Raw genomic sequence first — 21901 nt, 5'->3', positions numbered from 1 at the left:
TCAATAATTTCAGATCAAAATCTCAACACCATAAGTGCGAGCTGTAGGTAAAGATTCTGCTTTTGCCTTTTATACTTCCTCTAGCCACATCTTTTGTTTCTTTTATTTGTGCCATTGCCATCAGCTTTTGCCTTGCACCATCAACCCTTTTGCCATTTAATCCCTATTACCTTCCACCCTATTACAGGCCCTCACTTTCATTTCACCCCCTCCCCCAACCCATCACTCCACCTCCGACATTCTGCTTTCCCTGCCTTACTTAAAACTTACATTTCTAAGCACCCCAATTCTGACAAGGGGGGGTCACAGGCCTGAAAAATCAACTGTTCCCCTTTCCACAGATGCTGCTAGACCTGCTGACAATTTCCGGTGTTTTCTGTTTTTATTTTAGAACTTCCTTTGATTTATGTTCAAATAGACATGAGATGGAACCTTATTTCATTAGCTTATTTGGTGACAGCCTCACATTTTCATATTGACTTAAAACTTTCTGGGAATCACAGACTTTTTTCCTTTTCTATTTATACTGATAATGTAAACATTTATTGCTTCTTATTCCATATACTTGGAAGAGAAGAGCATACATGATTATATGCAGATAATTATACGCAAGGGGGGAACAGTGGTTAGCACTGCTGCCTCACAGCGCCAAGGACCCGGGTTCAATTGCGGGCGTTGGGTCACAGTCTATACGGAGTCTGCACGTTCTCCCCATGTCTGCGTGGATTTCCTCCGGGTGCTCTAGTTCCCTTTCACAGTCCAAAGGACATGCTAGTTAGGTGAATTGGTCATGCTAAATTCTCCCTCAGTGTACCCAAACAGTGCGGCGACTAGGGGATTTTCACAGTAACTTCATTGCAGTGTTAATGTAAGCCGACTTGTGACTAATGAATAAAACTTTACTTTTTTAAAATAATAGAACAATGGAATTTCATTTTTGATTGCCCAAGCAAAGAGCCAACACAGATATAATGGCTTTTTTATGTGCTGGCAACTGCTAGTAAGTATTTTCATACATTTGTCTACATCAAAATATATGGCAATATATTAGTCCAAAAGCTTTTCCCTGCAACATTTGGCGATTAAGAGGTATTCAATGTCCTCCCTACCTCACCATTAGTGATGCCAAGGGAGGTTTACAATAAAGGCATTGCATTTGCAGTGCATTTAGTTTGCGATCATTGTGCCTTCACACTTTTACTATTGCATTTTATTGATTTGTCTAAAGCAAAACTGCAGTAAACTACAACTGAAGAGATAGAGAACGAACAAATCTAAACCAATGAAAACTACCAAAGAAAGACCTCTAAGGACTGATAAGTCATCCAATCCTGAATGACAACAAAACACATATCAATAAAACCAATGAGAAGGTGAACCAAGTGAAACATTCAAAATGTTTTTGACTCAATATTTTAACCTGAGAACAGTTCAGGAGAGTTATGAATGAATCATAGAAATCATAGAAACCCTACAGTGCAGAAGGAGGCCATTCGGCCCATCGAGTCTGCACCGACCACAATCCCACCCAGGCCCTACCCCCACATATTTACTCACTAATCCCTCTAACCTACGCATCTCAGGACTCTCAGGGGCAATTTTTAACCTGGCCAATCAACCTAACCCACACATCTTTGGACTGGAGTAGATTTTCTCGGTTAAGGTAGAAAGGTGCATTCCATTATCCTGTGACCCAATCCAAATTGAAGATGCAATTTTCAAAATCTTGATCTGAATTGACCAGTGGTAATGAAACTGACAGCAACTTCAGAGGTCTGCACTTGTGCAAACATTGGGTAAAGAAATGGATGTCAATGATTCTACCCATCTGGAGGAGGTAGGCTGGAGGAGGTAAATGTTCTGAGGGAAGATGTATTAGCAATTTTGAAAAACCTGAGGGGCGATAAGTCCCCTGGACCAGATGGGATATATCCTAGGATTCTTTGGGAGGCAAGGGATGTGATTGCAGAGCCTTTGGCTTTGATCTTTGGGTCCTCACTGTCCACGGGGATAGTGCCAGAGGACTGGAGAGTGGCGAATGTTGTTCCTCTGTTCAAGAAAGGAAATAGGAATGACCCTGGTAATTATAGGCCCATTAGTCTTACTTCGGTGGTCGGTAAGTTAATGGAAAAGGTCCTGAGGGATAGGATTTATGACCATTTGGAAAGATGCAGCTTAATCCGGGATAGTCAACACAGATTCGTGAAGGGTAAGCCTTGCCTCACAAATTTGATTGAATTCTTTGAGGAGGTAACTAAGTGTGTAGATGAAGGTAGAGCAGTTGATGTCGTATACATGGATTTTAGTAAGGCGTTTGAGAAGGTTCCCCATGGTCGGCTCATGAAGAAAGTAAGGAGGTGTGGGATAGAGGGAAATTTGGCCAATTGGATAAGTAGCTGGCTATCTCATAGAAGACAGAGGGTGGTGGTGGATGGAAAATTTTCAGACTGGAGACAATTACCAGTGGTGTACCACAGGGATCAGTGCTGGGTCCTCTGCTATTTGTGATTTTTATCAATGACTTGGAGGAGGGGGCTGAAGGGTGGGTCAGTAAATTTGCTGATGACACCAAGATTGGTGGAGTAGTGGATGAGGTGGACGGCTGATGTAGGCTGCAAAGAGACATTGATAGGATACAGAGCTGGGCTGAAAAATGGCAGATGGAGTTTAACCCTGATAAGTGCGAGGTGATTCATTTTGGTAGGACAAATTTGAATGTGGATTACAGGGTCAACGGCAGGGTTCTGAGGAATGTGGAGGAACAGAGAGATCTTGGGGTTCATATCCACAGATCTCTGAAGGTTGCCACTCAAGTGGATAGAGCCGTGAAGAAGGCCTATAGTGTGTTAGCGTTTATTAACAGGGGGTTGGAGTTTAAGAGCCGTGGGGTTATGCTGCAACTGTACAGGACCTTGGTGAGACCACATTTGGAATATTGTGTGCAGTTCTGGTCACCTCACTATAAGAAGGATGTGGAAAGAGTGCAGAGGAGATTTACCAGGATGCTGCCTGGTTTGGAGGGTAGGTCTTATGAGGGAAGGTTGAGGGAGCTAGGGCTTTTCTCTGTAGAGCGGAGGAGGATGAGAGGCGACTTAATAGAGGTTTATAAGATGATGAGGGGGATAGATAGAGTGGACGTTCAGAGACTATTTCCTCAGGTGGATGTAGCTGTTACTCGGGGCATAACTATAAGGTTCATGGTGGGAGATATAGGAGGGACGTCTGTGGTGGGTTCTTTACTCAGAGAGTGGTTGGGATGTGGAATGGACTGTCTGCTGTGATAGTGGAGTCGGACACTTTAGGAACTTTCAAGCAGTTATTGGATAGGCACATGGAGCACACCAGAATGATAGGGAGTGGGATAGCTTGATCTTGGTTTCGGACAAAGCTCGGCACAACATCGAGGGCCGAAGGGCCTGTACTGTGCTGTACTGTTCTATATGTTCTATGTAACCATGCTGTTGAAGAACCCCAGCTACTATCAATGGGAAAACTATGAATTTACAAGAACCTCCACTTTAATGCTATTAATTTAGCCATGCACTTGAATATGTTTCACCTTGTCGAATAAGTCAGTGTGCTAACTTCATAATTACTCCTAAACAGTCAGTGGACCTGAAAAGCTAATTTTATATTTGTGGAATGTCAAATCTCTCACTCCAACCTCTTGGCCCCAGACCAGGGACAATGACTGTCTTTCAATGAGCTCTCCCATTCCTTCATGTATGGTCACAACACAGTCTTCCTTCTACCCCCCTCCATGAAACCCATCCCTCTTGTGCCACACTAACACAAATCCCCCTCCTATTCTGGAGTCTGCAAGCATCCTCTCCCATTCATACACTCCTTTCCCATCCAGTTACTTCTGTGTTTGCATTGTAGAATTCCATGTTGCACTCCAACTTCCCCACCCTTGGTCTTCTCTCTGCCTGCCATTGTGCAGCACCCCCGCCCCTACACCACCCCCCATTTCCCAAACCTACCATAGCCCATTATTCCTCATGTCTTTGCCATCCTCCTCTCCCTTTCCACTCCACCATTCCCCATTTTTCATGGCCTCTGTCATCCTTCGCCCTCCTACCCTCCTGACCCCATCCCATTTGCAATGCAGGGTGGGTGATTCTCCCAGCCCGCTGTGCTACTTTTGCAGCGCAACAGGCCGGGAAAATCAAGCAGAGGCCATTTAGCGGGCTTCCGGCTGGGCACCACAGCCTCCAAGTGTCCCCAGGTGCCGGATCTCCGGCGGAGAGCTGTATAAATTATTCAAATTCTCATTTAAATACTATTTGAATCCTATTAGCGGGCCTGGGACTGAAATCTCCGGGTCTATTAGCCTCTCCCAACCTGCCAGGGGTGTTTCACTCCAGTGGGGTTTACAACAGCTCCTCTGCTTGCAGGGAGCTGGCAGCCTGATCCTGCTGGAGTGAAGGGGGGCCATTGAGGCCCCCCACAGGGTCAGGGGTAAGGGGAGTGCCCCCTGTGCATTGCCAGTCTGGCAGTGTCAGCTTGGACTCTCAGGCACTGCCAAAGGGGCAAAGTGGCAATGACCAGGGGGCAGCTAGGCCTGCCTCGCCAGGCATCAGGCAGTGTCAAAGGGGTGGGGCTTAATGGGAGAGGGCCTAATGGCGGCGACTGGTAGGGGTTGGGAGTCGCGCTGCAATACTGCAGAAGGATTAGTGACAGAGGGAGGGAGGCCAGTGATCGGGACTGGCCATTGGGGTGGGGTGGGGGGTGTCAGAGCTGGGAGGGGTGGGGGGATGCTGGGTCACAGGGCTGGCCAGCAATCGGGAGGCTGGCAGTGCAGGACTATTGCACATGTGCTGATCTCCACGTTGACAGATCAGCGCGTGCGCAGTGGCCTGCTCAGCTTTATGCTCTTAGCATTTTTCACGTGAATCACGCCAGTGCACTCTGCAGTGCACACAATGTGGAAGATTCATTTTGAAAATCCCGCTGAAAAGACCAGTGGGATTTACTCCAGTTTTTATGTGAATTCGAGACTCAGAATTTTATTGGAAGAATCCTACCCCTGGTCTCTGTTTGAGAGTGCAGCTCTCCCTGAGAACCACAGAACACAAAGAGCGCTGCTCTCTCTGAGACACCCACCAACAGCAGACCAACCCTACGTGCCCACCAGTGTGGCATCGCACTGAGAAACCAGAGAAGTGCTACGCAGGGAGGGATTTGAATGTTGCTCTCACCGCAAAGTCATGAGTGAAGTGAGGGCGGACTGGTCTAATTTCCCGTTGGCATGGTACATCATTAGGAGGGCGAAACATGACTCCAGTAGGTTCCGTTTTTAACGAGCATTCATGACGTAGTAATGCATGATAAGCGGCGTTCCCGATATGGACAAGCAGGAAACCCGACATGCCATCAGCCCACCATGGAAGTGGTAAGGGGAAAAATCCAAATTGAGTTCCCACTGGCGAGAATCCAATTTTTGACTTTGCCACAAAACCTACTGCTGGCAAGAACCAGAAAATTCCATCCATTGTTGCCAGAAAACCATAATAGCATTTTCATCAAGAATATTTTTCTTTTTACTCAGTTAAATGGTTGTAGTTTCAGTTCCATATCATTTACTGCTCGGGGCTTATGGGCATTTATGGAAAAAAAATTGCAAAACAGAGGACGTAGGAGTGTTTTCAGAAGTACTTTTGTTTATGAACATTTGTGTTTCTTATTAAAATATACAACTTAGCAAACTACTTGCATGCTATCTGTGGTCTGTAATAAAACTACCTCTGTTCTTCAAACACCTGCAACTTACTGCTGGAATATATTAAATAATGCTGCTGTTAGGGCCTGCTTTGTCAATCAAATTATATTTCCTATGTTTCTTTCGCATATACGTAATAACTCTTGTAGCTAATGGCTCAAATCTCACAATCATAAATCAGCAACAATTTACAACTGAAGAGGAGATAGGAAAGATCTGAATCAAATGGGAGAAAATGGCATACATTACAACCAGCCGTGTTTAACATAGATAGCCAGCATTTTAGATCACAGATCATGCATTTAGGTTTGCAGATAAGAATCAGCACTATTGTTGGCTCCCTCATCAACACTGCTCTAGAGCTAACTTCTGTTCCTGCTGCTCTAATTTTGAATACCAACGCACATTGAAAGAGCAACTATTTTGAGGTGAAAGGATGCTGTTACAGTATGCAAAATTCAAAAGCAAGGCAACAAATGTGATGAAGGTAGGAACCCAAGAGGGGAGAGATAGGGTGGCTTGAGAGTTCTTCTGGGTGGAGGAGGAAAATCATTCATGCTAAATGGGCATTGCTGAAAAGACTAACATTTATTATCTATTCCTAATTGCTCTTAAGAAGGTGGTGGGGAGCTGCCTTCTTGAATACAACCCAATGGCGTGCTAGGTCATTTCAGAGGGCAGTTAAAAGTGGACCAGATTGCTTTGGATCTAGTCACAAAGAGGTCAAACTGGGTAAGGGTGACCAATTTCTTTCCTTCTACTGGTAGGTGCCTGGAACTCGCTGCCAGGGGAGGTAATGGAAGCAGATACAATAGTGAGTTTTAAGGGGCGTCTGGACAAATACATGAATAGGATGGGAATAGAGGGATATGGTCCCTGGAAGGGTAGGAGGTTTTAGTTCAGTTGGGCAGCATGGTCGGTGCAGGCTTGGACGGCCGTAGGGCCTGTTCCTGTGCTGCAAATTTTCTTTGTTCTTTGTTTTCTTTGTTCTTGGACATTAACGAACCTAATGGAGGGCTAAAGAATGGAAGGCTATAAGAATCAAAAATAAAATTGCCTTTAGAGTGAGGCTGGAGATTTCTAGTTAGAGAGCACACAGCACTATGCCCTGGAGCTTTTTAACTAATTACATTGTAATTGTTTTGTAGAAACCCTGAATGTTCCCAAACTTTCCCTTCTCACAGATGTCTACCTCTGAGCCACAAGAGAAAGTTACCTGTCGGTTCACTGTCAGGATCTTTAGGCCTTCTTGGAAGGGAGGCACCATCCTCGTATCTGCTCACAATCATCAGATCAGCCAGTCTCTCCCAACCCCACCAGCTCCCAGTTTCATTGCCCCCAACCAGCAGCCAGTTTCTCACCATCTCCACCTTACCCCAATTTCATTCCCTACCACCAACGGTCAGTTTCTTCCATCTGCTCCGTAGATGCTCCTTTTCTCCTGGCTCCACAGCCACTTTCCCCACGTCCCAGCAGCCACTTTCCCCACGTCCTGGCAGCCACTTTCCCCATGTCCCGGCAGCCACTTTCCCCACGTCCTGGCAGCCACTTTCCCTACGTCCTGGCAGCCACTTTCCCCACGTCCTGGCAGCAACATTCCCCACGTCCTGGCAGCCACTTTCCCCAGGCCCCGGCAGCCACTTGCCCCACGTCCTGGCAGCCTCTTGCCCCTGGCTGGGCAGCACTCTCCCCATCCAGCAGCGACCTTCCCCATGCCCAGCTGTCACTTTGACTTTTCCACCCCACCCTGAAAACCTCCCTTCCCCTCAAGCAGATTTACCACCGCCATCACACCATATCTCCAGGCCTCAGAGTGAGGAAAGCTGCTGCTCCAATCACAGAATGGTTCTCTCTCACATTTGTTACTGATTAGCTCACAAGTCATCCCAGCAAGAGCAAATGTGGGAGGGATATGGGTCAGGATTCTCCCAAAAAAATTCTAAGTGCCAATTTCATGTAAAGACTAGAGGAAATCCCGCTGGTTTTTTTCGCAGGGTTTTCAAAATGAATCTCCCACACTCTGTGCACTGCAGAGAGCCTGAGGGAGATTCACGCTGAAAACCTGTGGGCGGAGCATATTCCCACTTGAGAGGTCGGCAGCATAACGCTGAGCGGGCCACTGCGCATGCTCCGATCTGTCATAGCGGAGATCGGCGCATGCGCAGTAGCCCCGCACTGCCGGCTTTCCAATTGCTGGCCAGCCCCGTGACCCCGGCATCGCTGGCCGTGCAACTCCCTCCCACCCCCCCAATTTCTGGCCTCCTGGACATCTCCTAATTTCGTCCCCACCCTCCCAGACCCGATCTTCCCGACACCATGCCCTCGGCAGTCCCGCCCCCTCCACCACCCTGATGCCCAGCCCCGATCAGCCCCTTCCCTCCTTCTACCTGCGATCCCTAATGCAGAGTGGCAGCAGGACACCCCACCACCACCAATCGCACCCAATGTGCCCCGCCTGGTCAGGCTCTGCCCCCAATAGGCCTCGCCCCTTTGGCACTGTACCGATGCCCGGTGGGCGGTGCCAGGGGGCCAGGTTGTTACTGCCTACTGTCCCCTCCACATAACTGCATGCTCACCTCCAGCTTCCTGCCTCCTCACTTTCCCATACTTTGTGTCACTACCCCTCAGTTTTCTTTAGTTGGACCCAAGCTCAAAACATAGTACATGTTTCCTCACATCTTGCGATTAATGATAATTTGAGTACATAGGTACAGGAACATGAAAATTAAGCAGAAGGAAAACAATTAAAATAGGATTGACTGACTTAATTGCTGTAACTCAATGGCCTTGATAATATATTATGCATCACATCCAATGATTCCACTGTTGTTATAAAGACAATACATCCTCCGATTCGTTGGGTGATATCTTACCAGAAAATGGCAGAGTGTTGTTTCTGGCGAGAAACCGGCATGTTTCTCTCCAGAGAAACTGATCTGTTTTCTCTCCAGATCTTACAAAGTTCTGCCTTTTTGAAGTCTAGTCACCATTGTAAGTTGGAATTAAAAACTGTACAAATTGGCAAACTCGTTAACTGTAAGCTAAGTTTTCTGCATCTGTATTTCCGCAAGTGCACGTTGGAAAATTGCACAGCCACAGCCTGCAATTTTCCATCCTTTAATTTTAAGTGGCAAAAGATTTATACTTAAATAATTTAACATAGGAACATAAAGAAGTGAAACAATCGACACTGAAACTTGCAATGTTCTCGGACTACAGTAACTTCTTCAAAATTGCCTTTCAGAATTATTTTGAGAAGGTGGTGGTGAATTGCCTTCTTGAACCACACGAACTGTGGAGTTTCAAGGCTTTGGCTCACCCACCAACTTTTCAAAGGCAATTAGGGATGGGCAATAAATCCTGGTGTTGCCAGTGACGGCCACAATCCACAAACGAATTTTAAAAATCTGCTAAGATCAGACTTTATCCCGGTACAGTCAAAGCCTGCCCCTCATTCCTAAAAAGCTTGCAAATGCAAGGACTGCATCTCAATGTTGATAAGTCAGTGGGCGGGATTTTCCGGCCACACTGGCCCCGAAACCAGAAAATCCCACCCGAGGTCAACGGACCTTTCCATGGTCCAGCATGCTCAGGTTCCCATGGTGGGCGGGATGTAAAATTCACCTCAATGTCTTCTTAGCATAACATCTCTGCTCTTATAGAAGTCCCAACTCGCTATAAGCAATTCCATGAGAGCTTGGCTGAACAGTTTAAGTATGGGACATTTTCTTGTACGTATTTGAGATAAAATGCCTCTGAAGCATTGCAAGGAGTTACTTTTTAAAAGATAGTTGCAATGTTTTTTAAAAGTATGATAATGCTGGAATTTCAAACCACAAGCGCAACAAGATGTATTGATGCAGCCAGCCAAAAAAAGGCTACACAAATAAATAAATCCTACATTCCAGTGGGCGTATGTGTACATGCAACTGGAACCTATTTTATATATGCCAGTACTGGTGATGTTTCAATGTTTTGCTTATAACTTGGTCCTGATTCTTATCAATAAGCCTATTCATCACATACAACAAATACTGCAGAAGAACAAAATATGAATTGAAAACAGGTTTTACATTTTTCCCCACTCAGAGACTTTTGCCCACACAAATTTCAGTTATTCACTGAAGAGAGTAGTATGAAATTGCAGGATAATCTTAACACATTCTGTAAAAACATCAGAAATCCATGCAGCAGAGCAACCCAAAGGTTATGTCATTGCCTAATCTGATTTTGTAATTTCATGTCAAACTGTGCAACCTAATCAGTTTTATTAGATATGGCTGACTGCCTGTCCAAAGCTTTAATAAAGTTACACTCCGTGTACCAATCCCATTTCTTTTTTAATAGTATTAAATACTGATGCCTGCTTTAAAAAAAAATGTTTCAGTGATTTGTTACAGACTGAAAACTCTGAGGACCTACACTAGTTTCATGTAATACCTCTGATCATTTAGATCTTATGACAGCGCTAAGAATGTAACATTTGCTCAGAAATAAATAATGGAAATCAGTTGTACATCTGTAGCATATATCTACATTCTTTTGAAAGTTTGATATAAACTTAAACAAGTATTTTATCTACCAAGTGACTGACTGCTGCAATAGGATACAACTGACAGCAAACATTGAACATTCTACAGATGGTTGTGTTCACAGAGGTGATACTGCAAAGAAAGGAACAAGGGGAAAATCTGCACTGTATGATTCTATGAGTAACATAATGAACCAAAATGGAGGGAGAGGTTCTAATCAACAATTTTAGATCATAACTTCATACCCATTTTATATTCTTTCGTTGTAGGGTCGCCTTTTTGATCTGCTGCTTCTTCCATAACTCCTAGACCAGAATTCTCTGGCCATTCATGCCCCACCACCACTACCAACGAGAATGGAGAATTTGGTACTCAGACAAATCTCCGTTCACTGCAGCCAGAGGCGAGGTTGGAGATTCTGGCCCCAAACTTTGCATATGGATGGTTGCTATCTTGCCATTCACCCCTACTTAAGTACATCTTTTGTTCTTTATTTGTCCACTGACCACAATTTTTGGCTGGTGGTGAGCTTGGATGCGGGAAGGGCATTTACTCATGTGGAATAGTGGTGTATCGGAACCCTGCCACATTCCTGCTTCTGCCAGAATTAAGTTCTGGGCGAGAAGGCTGAACTTCCTATTCTGCTGTCAATTATCCCACCACCGCTGGTATTAACCCAGCTGCTGGTGGCCATGTTAACACGTGCTGTGCATGGCAGGTCAGACTGTGTGGCCGATTTATCACTTCCAGGCCTGATGGAGGGACTGGACATCAGGAAGAGGGCAGGGGATGGAGGAACTCTGAGAGATACCCTCTGCTGTTTATGTCAAACCCTGCACCCGTCTGTCCACAACCTCCACCCTGCCAAACAGTATTTCACTCCCTGTGGTTTGGGTCTCTCCACTACCCTATAACTCTGGTGTCTGGCTTTTGGGAGCAGCCGCTGCCTCCTGAGTGGCACTGCTGGGTACAAAAGCTACTGGCCTCTGATTTGCATGCCAGTTGCAGAAGAATACTGCAAAAGCTTTAGAGAAGGTCATTGTGCTGACCTCAACTTTGAAATAATTCAAGCTTTTGGTTGGGAAGGGTACCAAAAATGGAGAAGACGCAATAACTAAAGACATTGCTATGTCTTCAAAAAATTCACAATGTCACCTTTAAAAAAAATCCACAGTAAGCTTCCCAAGAACGTAGCAAACAACACTGATTTGGACCAGTTAGGCTGAAAGGTCTGTTTCTACTGTAGATCGTGTAATTCTTAAATAATATGTAACTGAAGGTACTTACGATTCTGACAAGCCATGATAGTGTGGAAGTAGCTGTAGAATAATGGGTGTTGTAATGGTAAGGTGGAATTTGATCATCCTCCCATGTTTCATAACGTTCAGCATAGAAGACGGCACGTTTTGGGTTCAAAGATCCGATAGGCTGTCAGGGAAGAAATGTATATGACATGGGATTAATTTAGTTTGAATAGTAACTGAAGAAATAAAATGTCGCTTTTCGAAAGTAGCTTGCTCCTCATAATTATAGTAATAGATTTACAGTAATAAATTCTCTATCATTGCATTCTGTAAGGGAGACAATAACACTTCTCTATTACCACAAAAATGTTTAAAGAAAAGATTATTTTCAGATATTTGAATGAACTGTATTATAGCTTTTCCTTCTTATTAAATACATTAGTTAATTAATTACAACATTTACATGACAAAATGTTACTGTTGTGGCTAAAAACAGTATTGACAAAGGCTTTGGAGGTGACAGACTGATAACCTCTCCAGATAAATCACAGAGCAGTGCTTCAAATTTGAATCAGTTTTCCTTGTCCAATTGTTCAAGTCTGCTAACTTGTGTTTTGTGAATTGCATTTGCTTCATAGTCATTTAATTTCCAGGAGGCTGTATAAACATACTCTTTTGCCGGTTATATGGAAGTCAGAGCAGAGAGCCATGAAATTCCTTATTTCAACCACACGGCAGAAAGAAATATAAAGGAGTGGATAGGTTAACAGCCACAGTAATGAGCTTTCTCTAAGATAATGTCCTAAAATGTAGTATTTCAAAACATTTAATGTTTGAAATATTACCCCTACAACACTTAATTGGCATATTTAGCATGACTCTTTCTTTATCTGTAAGGCCTGGACTATGTCCAGAGCTTGACAACTAAATCCTGCAGTGCAGAATTGTTAAACTTGTCTGTGTTTTTCAGTGATGTCACATGAATCAGAAACAACCCAACACATACTGTGGATTTTAAGATAAAAATATTCAAAGAAAGATGCATAGGGTGTTTTCTGACATAAAACAGCGTGGAATGATTTGGTTAAAATTATATCTTAAAAATGCTTAAAATGCACATGTAACGAAAATTAATTTTAACAGAAAAAACGTTTATCCTTCCACAAAATTGTTGAAACTTTATTCTGCATGTCTTTCCTAAATGTTTAACAGCACTTTCTAGATGCTGGACTGCATTATCTCCAATGAAATTCTAGCCACTGTTGTTATACTTTCAATTGCATTTAAAATTGTGTGACACACACACTTTAAAATGGCTCATACAATTATTGGTATTTGTTCTTGGAATCTGGTTGTCGCTGGCAAGATTGACATTCATTGCGCATCCCTAATTTCCCTGCATCACTTCAGTCCATATGGTGAGGGTGCTCTCATCTTGCTGTCAGGGTCTAGCAGGGACATAAATGAATGACACTTAGGGAAGACAGTGGTATCGTGGTATTGTCACTGGACTAGTAATCCAGAGGCCCAGTCTAATGCTTTGGGGAACACAGGTTCAAATCCCACCAATAAAATCTGGAATTTGAAAGCTCGTCTCGGTAATGACCACTGTTGTAGAAACCCATCTGGTTCACTAACATCCTTTAGGGAAAGAAAGCTGCCGTCTTTGGCCTTGACTCCAGACCCACAACAATGTATTTGACACTTGACTGCCCTCTAAAATGCCTCGCAAGCCACTCAGTTCGCGGGCAATTCCAGAAGGGCAACAAATGCTGGCCCTTCCAGCAATGCCTACATCCCATGAAAGTATAAAGTAGAAAAACTTAGGGGCCAGTTTATTACTATTGGTATGGTATTGGCATTCTTGATCTTCCATATTGGAATTTGAACTCATATTCTCTGGATCATTTGTCCAGTAGAATAATTACATGACCCTACCTATTATTTTTATGATTAAATTTATACTATTATAATGAATTCTAAATACTGTAACAATCTTGAGTAAGTATTTGAACTTTCACCCAACTGTTCCTTGTATTTGTAGTCAGACCACACAATTCATTAAGCATAATCCCTTGAGCACTTAACTTGTATTTATACATAAAAACAAACATCAACTCCAGCACTTTCAAATTCGTAAGAGGCCAATTTCTAATGACTGAATCTCAGTAACTTCAATAGTACAGCATTGGACTTCCAAAGTGTACACATCAGTTTAAAACTTACTGCAGCAATTATTTCACAGATTTGAAGTTAGGTCTGTCTGAGGAAAGTATGAAAATTGCTCAGGGATCTTTTCAGTTACCAATCATACAATTGTCCTTGATACAATGGTACTGACATTAAACCCAGAAATGCCCAAAAACTGGAACAATTTTACAACTATAAAAATTGACATTTTCTTTGCAAGTGGGTGCAAAGCATGTAGCAGAAAAAAAGGAAGCGCAAGGACAAAAAAGAGTCTGAAACCCTTATTTGATATAAGAATGAATGCAAGCATCTTTTATAGAAGATACAAGCATGTATGCATTTAAAGCTGCAAGGGAACTCAGTTGCTAAGGGTATAATGAAATTGAGATGGTTGCGCATATGAGTCAGTAGTTCTGTTCCTAATAAGATTTTCCTAATAAGTTGTCTTTTATATCACATTTTTAACTTCTCAGTACTGCTGAGAACTTTGCATGCCAAAGCAGCCCAGTGTGAAAAAAAAATAGTTCTTCAAATTTAAATGAAGCAACCTATATTACATGTCTACAAAAACATGTCCTATATATACAACAGATTTAATTTCTAGGACTTGTAGGAGGGATTTTTTTTGTCCAAAAACCTGACGAGGTATACCCTTGTGAGTCCTTGTAGTTGAAGTTGTGTGTTTGAGTGAGCAGGTGACTGTGGGTTCATTTACATATGAATAGTTACATATGTATCTGGGGTTAGAGACATTCTACTAGAGGATTATTCATCCTCAGAGCAACAGCTGATGTTTTTACACAAGTGAAAAAGAAGAAATTGTTATTTTAAATTCTATTACATTGAGGACATGGGTGTATTTTGGCATGAAGTGGTAAGCGTGCAGGTCCTCTCTCATGGATTATTTATGTCAGGCAGACTATTAAGAGGGGCAATGAACAAAGGTCAAGCAATTACAATAAAACAAAACGTCCACTTATATGATGCTTTCAAATTAGAGAAAAGTCAATGTCCATCCAATGTCCACCCTTAGGCAGGCTGACAAAGCTTGGCCAAACTGATGGGTTTTAAGGGGGATTCATAAAAGAAGAGAGGGAGGTGCTAAGGCAAATACACTTTGGGAAGGAATTTCGAACTTCAGGCCAAGGTGGCTGAGGGCACAGCCACCAATGATGGGGATGAAGGGACTACAGAACACAAAAGAGACCAGAGTTGGAGGATTGCAGGGTTATCTGGATGGTTGTTGGGTTGGAAGATGTTGCAAAATTGGGACCTGCAAGGCCATGAAGAATTTAAATGAAAGGATAAAAATGTCAGATTTGAAGTGTTGGGGGCTGGCAGCTAAAGCATTGCATTTTCCATTTCCTTTGTTGTTTTCTCTGCAATCTGTGACATAATCAACCACTGTACCTTTTTTCCGTTACTCTCCTACATTGTTCAGTTCAGTGGTCCCATTCTTACCTAACAAAGCACAGTCAGAGCATGTGTAGAAAATACTTCACCTCCCGCCCCAGACTGTTACCACTGGGGCCACAAGGATCTATGCTTGCTTTCCTTCTCTTCCTCACCTACAGGTTGCTTGTTGGAGACATCACTCAAAGATACAAGTATTGTGAACTATGAGGAGCATAGTGTTAAATTTCAAAAGGATGTAGAGAGGTTGGTGGAATGAGCAGGCCGAGATGTGTGAAAGGTTTCATTTTTGTAGAAAGAATAGGGAGAGGTAAAATAAAATAAAGGGTACAATTCTAAAGGGTTTGCAAGAGCAGAGGGACCTTGGGGTGTATGTGCACAAAACCGAAGATGGCAGGGCAGGTTGCCAGCTTAATTAATAAAACGTATGGGATCCTGAACTTTATAAATAGGGCAGAGAGTACTAAAGCAAGGAAGTTATGATAAACCTGCAAAGGCGTTGGCTCAGTCATCACTGGAGTTTTGTGCCCAGCTCTGGTCATTACACTTTAGAAAGAAAGTGAAGGCAGTGGAAAGGATACAGAAAAGATTTGAGAATGGTTCCAGGGATGAGGAACTTCAGTTATGTGAATAAAAGGAAGAAAAAGGGGATGTTCTCCTTGGAGAAGAGAAAATTGAGAAGAGGTTTGTTAAAAGTATTAAAAAGCATCAGGATTATTTACAGAGTAGATAGGGAGAAACTGTTCCCATTGTTGGAAGGATTGCAAATCAATTCCACATACTAATGACCCTCAGAGAATAAATTCTCTTCATCTCTGCTTTGAAGGGGAGATCTCTTATTATTAAACAGTGCCCCCTAGTTTTGGTCTCTCCCACAAGAGGAAACATTCTCATGGTGTCCACCCCATCAAGTCCCCTCAGGGTCTTATATGTTTCAATATCACCTCTCATTCTTCTAAACTCCAATGTGTAGATGCTCAACCTGCTCAACCTTTCTTCGTAAGGTTAGCCCTTCATCTGAGGAATGAAATGAGTAAAATGTCTCTGAACTATTTCCAACACAATCATATATTTTTCAAGTAAGGAGACTCTAAGTGCTGTATACAGTACTCCAGATGTGGTTTTGTCAAGGCCTTGTACAGCTGAAGGAAACACAGAGCTCTGCATTTAGAGTCATGAATAAACAAGTTTTCAGAGTGTGTGAAATGTTCACTGTAATCCCTAGGGCTTGACCCTACCTGACTTGTATTATACCACAAAGCCTTGCTGCACATTCTTGAAAGTGCAACACGACCTAACCCAAAAGCCTTGCTAATACTTTCTCAACTACTGTAAAATGATAAAATAAACATTTGCATTTCTCACTCCTGGACGTCATGGGAAAAGTTATTTTGTACCAACGTTATGTTGCTCTAAAGAGGCTCCACCAATGTTCACATACAACCTTGTTTTCCATATTTTGTGAACAAAAATAAATCTCATACTTTTGAGAAATGTCAGACAAATAGCATATAAATGACAAAACTGGAAAAAAGTAAGCATATTTAAAATGCCTATTATTTAATAATGCAAAAAGAAGGACTGTGTGGCCAGCAACTACAGGCCAATCAGTTAAATTTTGGTGGTGGGGCAACTTCCAGAAACAACAATTTGGGACAAAATTAATTGTCAATTGAGCAAATGCAGGTTGAGGAAAGTCAGCATGGATTTGTTAAGGGTAAATCGTATTTAACTATCCTACTGGAATTTTTTGAAGGGCTAACAGAGAGGGTTGCTGAGGGTAACATTTGTCCATGGACTTTCAAAAGGCATTTGATATAGTGCTGTACAACAGACGGGCGAGCAACATTATCATTCGTGTAATAAAAGGGACAATATTTGTGTCCAGAAAATGGATTAAAAATTGGCATGCTATTGAAGGTGACAGGAGAGGTTGGCAGGACAATATTAATGGGGGGATGGAGTACAAAAAGCAAGGAGGTTATTTTAAATTTGAATATTGTTAAAAAAAAGGGACACCAGAAAAGGATCCTGATCGGTTAGCAAGTCAACTCTGATTGGTTGCCATGGAATAATTGTCCTTCACACTTCTGTTTAATGCAAACAAGGCACAATTCTGGAAATGTTTCTTTTGCCTGCAGAGAACAGGTCCCCACTAACGGATATATGCAGCTTCTAGCAAGTGAGCCTGACTGATAATCTTATCAGAAAGTTGAGTGATTTGGAAGAGCAGAAAAATTTAGGGATCCAGGTTCAAAGCAGCACCTCAAACATGTAAAGCCATAAAAGTTTTATGGCAAGAGCTAAAGAACATAGATATTGAGATGTAATGATGAACATTTTAGAATTGGAAGCACACAAGATGGCTCAATCCTGATACAGTATATGGAGCATAATGCAGACACAAATCATCCTTGTAACTTATTTTCCTTCCCGGGAACTCTGCAGCCCTCTGGTCTGGACATTTACTTCAATAACTTCAAGCTTTATTGTCTCCCCAACTTTCCTGCCACATTCTTCCCCAAAGCAAACCCCAAACACAAACAAAAGTTACTGGTATAAGAACAGAAAATGCTGAAAATACTCAGCAGGTCAGGCAGCATCTGTGGATATAAACAGAGTTGACGTTTCAGGTCGATTGTTTTTTTCAATAGTTCCAGTATCTGCAGTATTTTCCCTTTGTAAAAATTACTGATACTTTTATGTGCATCTCTGGGTATAATGGTATGTCTATGTAGGTTCCTGGGTTTTCTATTATTTTTCTACATCTGGGACTATCCAAATATAATTGGTCAGAAAGCATCAAGTATTACATTGCATTTGATCTGACTCGGGGTTCTCAAGAGTATTACTAAATGGAAAGCATTACTATGTTCTGACGAAGAGTCAAATGACTCGAGGCGTTAGCTCTGTTTCTCCCCTAATAGAGGCTGCCAGACCTGCTGAGCTTTTTTAGCGTGCCTCTGTTCTTGTTTCAGATTCCACCATCCACAGTATTATAATGATATTACTATGGCTCATCTCAATTTGCACAAACCCAACACAAAGAAAAATTGCCGAATAATTTTCCACCTTCTACAATATTAAACATGCTGGTTCTGTATTTACTTTGCTAATCTATATGAATCATCTGCTTATTTAGTTGGATATGGTTTAAAACCTTTCATGAGTTGTATCTTCCTTGCCTTCATTACAATGTTTAGTATTATGTTCACAGAGAATTTACTTTTTAAAATTCAACAGGGTATAAGTTGATAGGCTGTTACATGTGCTGGAGTCTGGTGATACATGTACTGGAAAGGAATATCACTGTTCAAAAAGCAAAATCACTAAGCTGTAAGTGAGCTCTGAATTGTAAATATTTATGATCTATCATGGTTCTTTAGATTGCTTGTCATTCAGAACTGTCATATATTTTCAGCTACTCAGGGCATTCCTAACAGAATCACATTTTGTAGTCAGTGAAATTGACATTGGAATTAGTAGTAATTTTGCTTTTTTTAGAATTCAGCCCAAATGCCTACAATGGTGTGCTCTACTTTATTGCTATTTTTTAGTTTGACTGTTCCTTTTCATTTTATCATTGGTTTCTGTGATATGTACAAGAATACAGGATCTTCACTTTTTTTTCTGACTATTGTGCAATTTAACTAGACCAGTCATGCTTAACTGCATTCATCTGTGTTATTTCAATTAGCAGCCCAAGGCATTATCACTTCTTGTATAAACCAGCCTATCAATCTGGAAAAGTAGAACAGCTTGATTATCAATCACTTCAAAATACTTTCAACATTAATGAAAATAAATCCTTCCCCTTGGCAACTAGGTGTGTACAGTTGTGCACTTTTACACAAATGCAAACTTTGGTCATATTGAACCAGTGATGAAACTGTTCAAAGTAATGAACAGGCTTTAAAATAAATGAAGCTGAACATCTCATTTTCATATCAGTAATAGCAAACAGCATATACAATTTAATTCTGCATAAATGATTTTCAGGATGTTATATATTTTTTCCAGCACTTAGCGAAAAACTGCAGCTGTCATGAACTAAGGTATTCAAACTAGCTGTGGGTGCATTCACTAATTGTGACTCACATAGGGCGATGTCCTTCATTTCAATACATTTTAGACAGAACCATGTTAAACCAGTTGTGACGTTGGAATGCCATTGATATAAAAGCCATCAGAATTTTGTGCAAAAACAACCAATAGAAAATTGACACAGTGAAGAGTTTACAATCCTATCTATTTGAGTTCCCTTCCTCTCTTACACCTTCAGAATTTAATCTTTTTTGCAACTTTTTATATTTGCCTAGTAAAGTAGACAGATCCATGAAAATTCCTGTATGCTTATTGTTGATTCCTGCAGCTCTGACAAACTGATTGGAATTTTCAGTTAGAAAAAAATCACCTTCTTAAAAAAATATAAGTATTCCTATTTTCTTAAACGCAAGCATGGCTTCATTTTTAATTAGAGGTAAATAAAAAACATTAACATATTACTGTCAGAAAAGATTATCTGTCAGCTCACTGGTGTGGACTTAATATGAGCCTGGTTAACAGGAAACGGCTTGCATTCTTTTTTTTGACTGATTACATTATTGGAGAACATACACATTTTTATTATCTGGTTAACTGATTTATTATTTAAATGTTTTATTTGAATATTGCCCAAGATAGCGAATATGACCAGCACAATCCACTCAATTATGAGGTTTACCTCATTGATTTAACTAGTCAACTCAGCTTTCTCCATGTCTCCTCTTCAACAAAATAAGCTGAGCAAAATTTAAGAAGTTCAGGTGCTTATTTAACTCTACAGTCCTTTCTTAGAATGGCACGTATATAAACCTCAACAGGTTTTATTGCAATGAGTATTTTGCACTTATTCTAACACTCAACATTGCTCTAAATTAGATACTCGTTGAAGTAAAAAAGATGTTCAACAACATGACATTAACTTTTGTTTTATTGTAAACATCCACCATACTCTGAGGATGAAGTCTTTCAGAACTCAGTTCCTTGATTTCAGGCCACAGTGTAAAGTAAATAACCTGTTTTGGCTACATTATTTATTCCTCTTAGCATTTTAAAGGTCTAGATTATTATTTTTAGTCTTTATTATGGTCTGGCTCCCAAATCATCCATGTCCTTTGTTCAATCCTCTGCAACACATCATTGCCGGGAATTTTCTAGCCGTTCATGCCAGCAGGATTCTCTGCATCCCCTGCAGTGAACAGAAATTTGGCTGAGTGCCAAATTCTCCATGCTTGCTTGCAGCAATGAATGGCCGAAATTTCTGGCCAATGTCTTTTTGAAAGAAGCATGCCCAGATTTCAGTTTTGCTCAAATAGAATAGGGTTTTGGCCTATTATAGTCCTCTAACAGATTTTAACATGGATAAAGGTACTAATTTATTAGTCAATCCTCAGGCAAACTACTTGAATGGTTCCATCAATTTATGTTCTGCTTATCACCAGAACACACAGCTTGTCATCAACAGAAAGTATTGGCCGGGTTTCTCCGATCTCGTTTGTCCCGCCACCGCTGACAGCGTGAATGGAGAATTTGGCGCTCAGCCAAAATGCTATTCATTGCAGCAGGACTGGGGAATCTTGGCTGCGGGCAACATCCGAGAATTCCGGCCATTGTGTTACAAGTCATATCATACTTAGAAGAAATAACTATCCTATTTTTATTTATGAATACATGATCGGGTGACTGAACACTTCGCTGCAGGACCCCACCAGTCTATTTTTTATTCAGTCCTTTTAATCCTTGTTGTCTTGCATTTGTTCATTCTATTATCCAATTTGGCTTTAATCCATGAAATATAATCTGGTTTCAAACCAGTTTAATAATTAGTAGAATGTTCAATTACAGGGAAAATAGTCAGCAGCGCCTGCGATTTAATTCTTTGAGTAGTTTTACATCTTGTAATCCTTTGCAAATTATCCATAAATAGTTTGGTGCCAATCTACTTCACCATGTTCAGAATAAGCATGGAAATTTCCAGCAGTACACTGTCTATATGTATTCTATGTGAACATTTGTAAATATTAAACAAAGGAAAAAGAACTAAAAATTCGATTAGGCTATTTAACAAGTGCGGGATCACAATATATGATTACCCAATCCCAGTTGACATGAGATAAGTAACAAGTAAACTTCATGCTGATTGCTCAATAATTGTGACATGCAACAAAGCACAAAATGTCATAGTGACTGACTGCAAGCTCATCAGGGAGTCCAAGTTGGTTTTTGATGAATATGACATCTAGTTAGTCTACACTTCTCAAAGGCAGTCTGGCCCTCTCAAAGAAGAGATACATTCAAGCTGAAGAAGAAGGTGGAACTACTTCTGAAAGTCTTTGCGAAAAGGAAGAAGACTGCCAATAGGCCAGAAAGGCTTTCTTTGATCTTTACTGCATGGTGGAGGCCTTCTTGTTTTTGAAGGAGAATGGGATCATCCAAGGCATACCATGCAAAGGGAATAGAAATTGGTGACCTGGGAGATGAATTTTAGAAATTTTGCCCTCAGGATCTGATTGCAGTACTGCAAAAAAATCAGATACCTTATGCAAGTGGTTGCCTTCAGCAAATATATCTGCAAATGCCATTTCCTACCCACTGCACCACCAATCTCTCACACTGCTCTGCACTACAGCCTATCACTCAGCAATCAGAACTAATGCCGAGCATTCAGTTGCACCACCTCACCCTCACGTACTTAGCAAAGCTGCCAGCATCTCACCAACACCTTGCAGCTTTCACAGATTTCCAGCTGTGCGGCTATG

General features: G+C 41.6%; 1 protein-coding gene across 14 annotated transcripts in view; it reads right to left on the bottom strand.

The window, feature by feature from the left end:
- The window catches only part of nbeaa (neurobeachin a), an 812689-nt gene that overhangs the window by 97241 nt on the left and 693547 nt on the right, over window positions 1–21901 (bottom strand). For all 14 annotated transcript variants that reach the window (XM_078222243.1, XM_078222244.1, XM_078222247.1 and 11 more), the window contains one exon: window positions 11542–11682. In XM_078222243.1, the coding sequence (XP_078078369.1) occupies window positions 11542–11682 (141 nt within the window). The remainder of the gene's footprint in view (window positions 1–11541; window positions 11683–21901) is intronic.

This window comes from Mustelus asterias, chromosome 10, assembly GCF_964213995.1.
Source record: "Mustelus asterias chromosome 10, sMusAst1.hap1.1, whole genome shotgun sequence".
NCBI classification, from domain to species: domain Eukaryota; kingdom Metazoa; phylum Chordata; class Chondrichthyes; order Carcharhiniformes; family Triakidae; genus Mustelus; species Mustelus asterias.
This window is presented reverse-complemented; position numbering and strand designations above follow the sequence as displayed.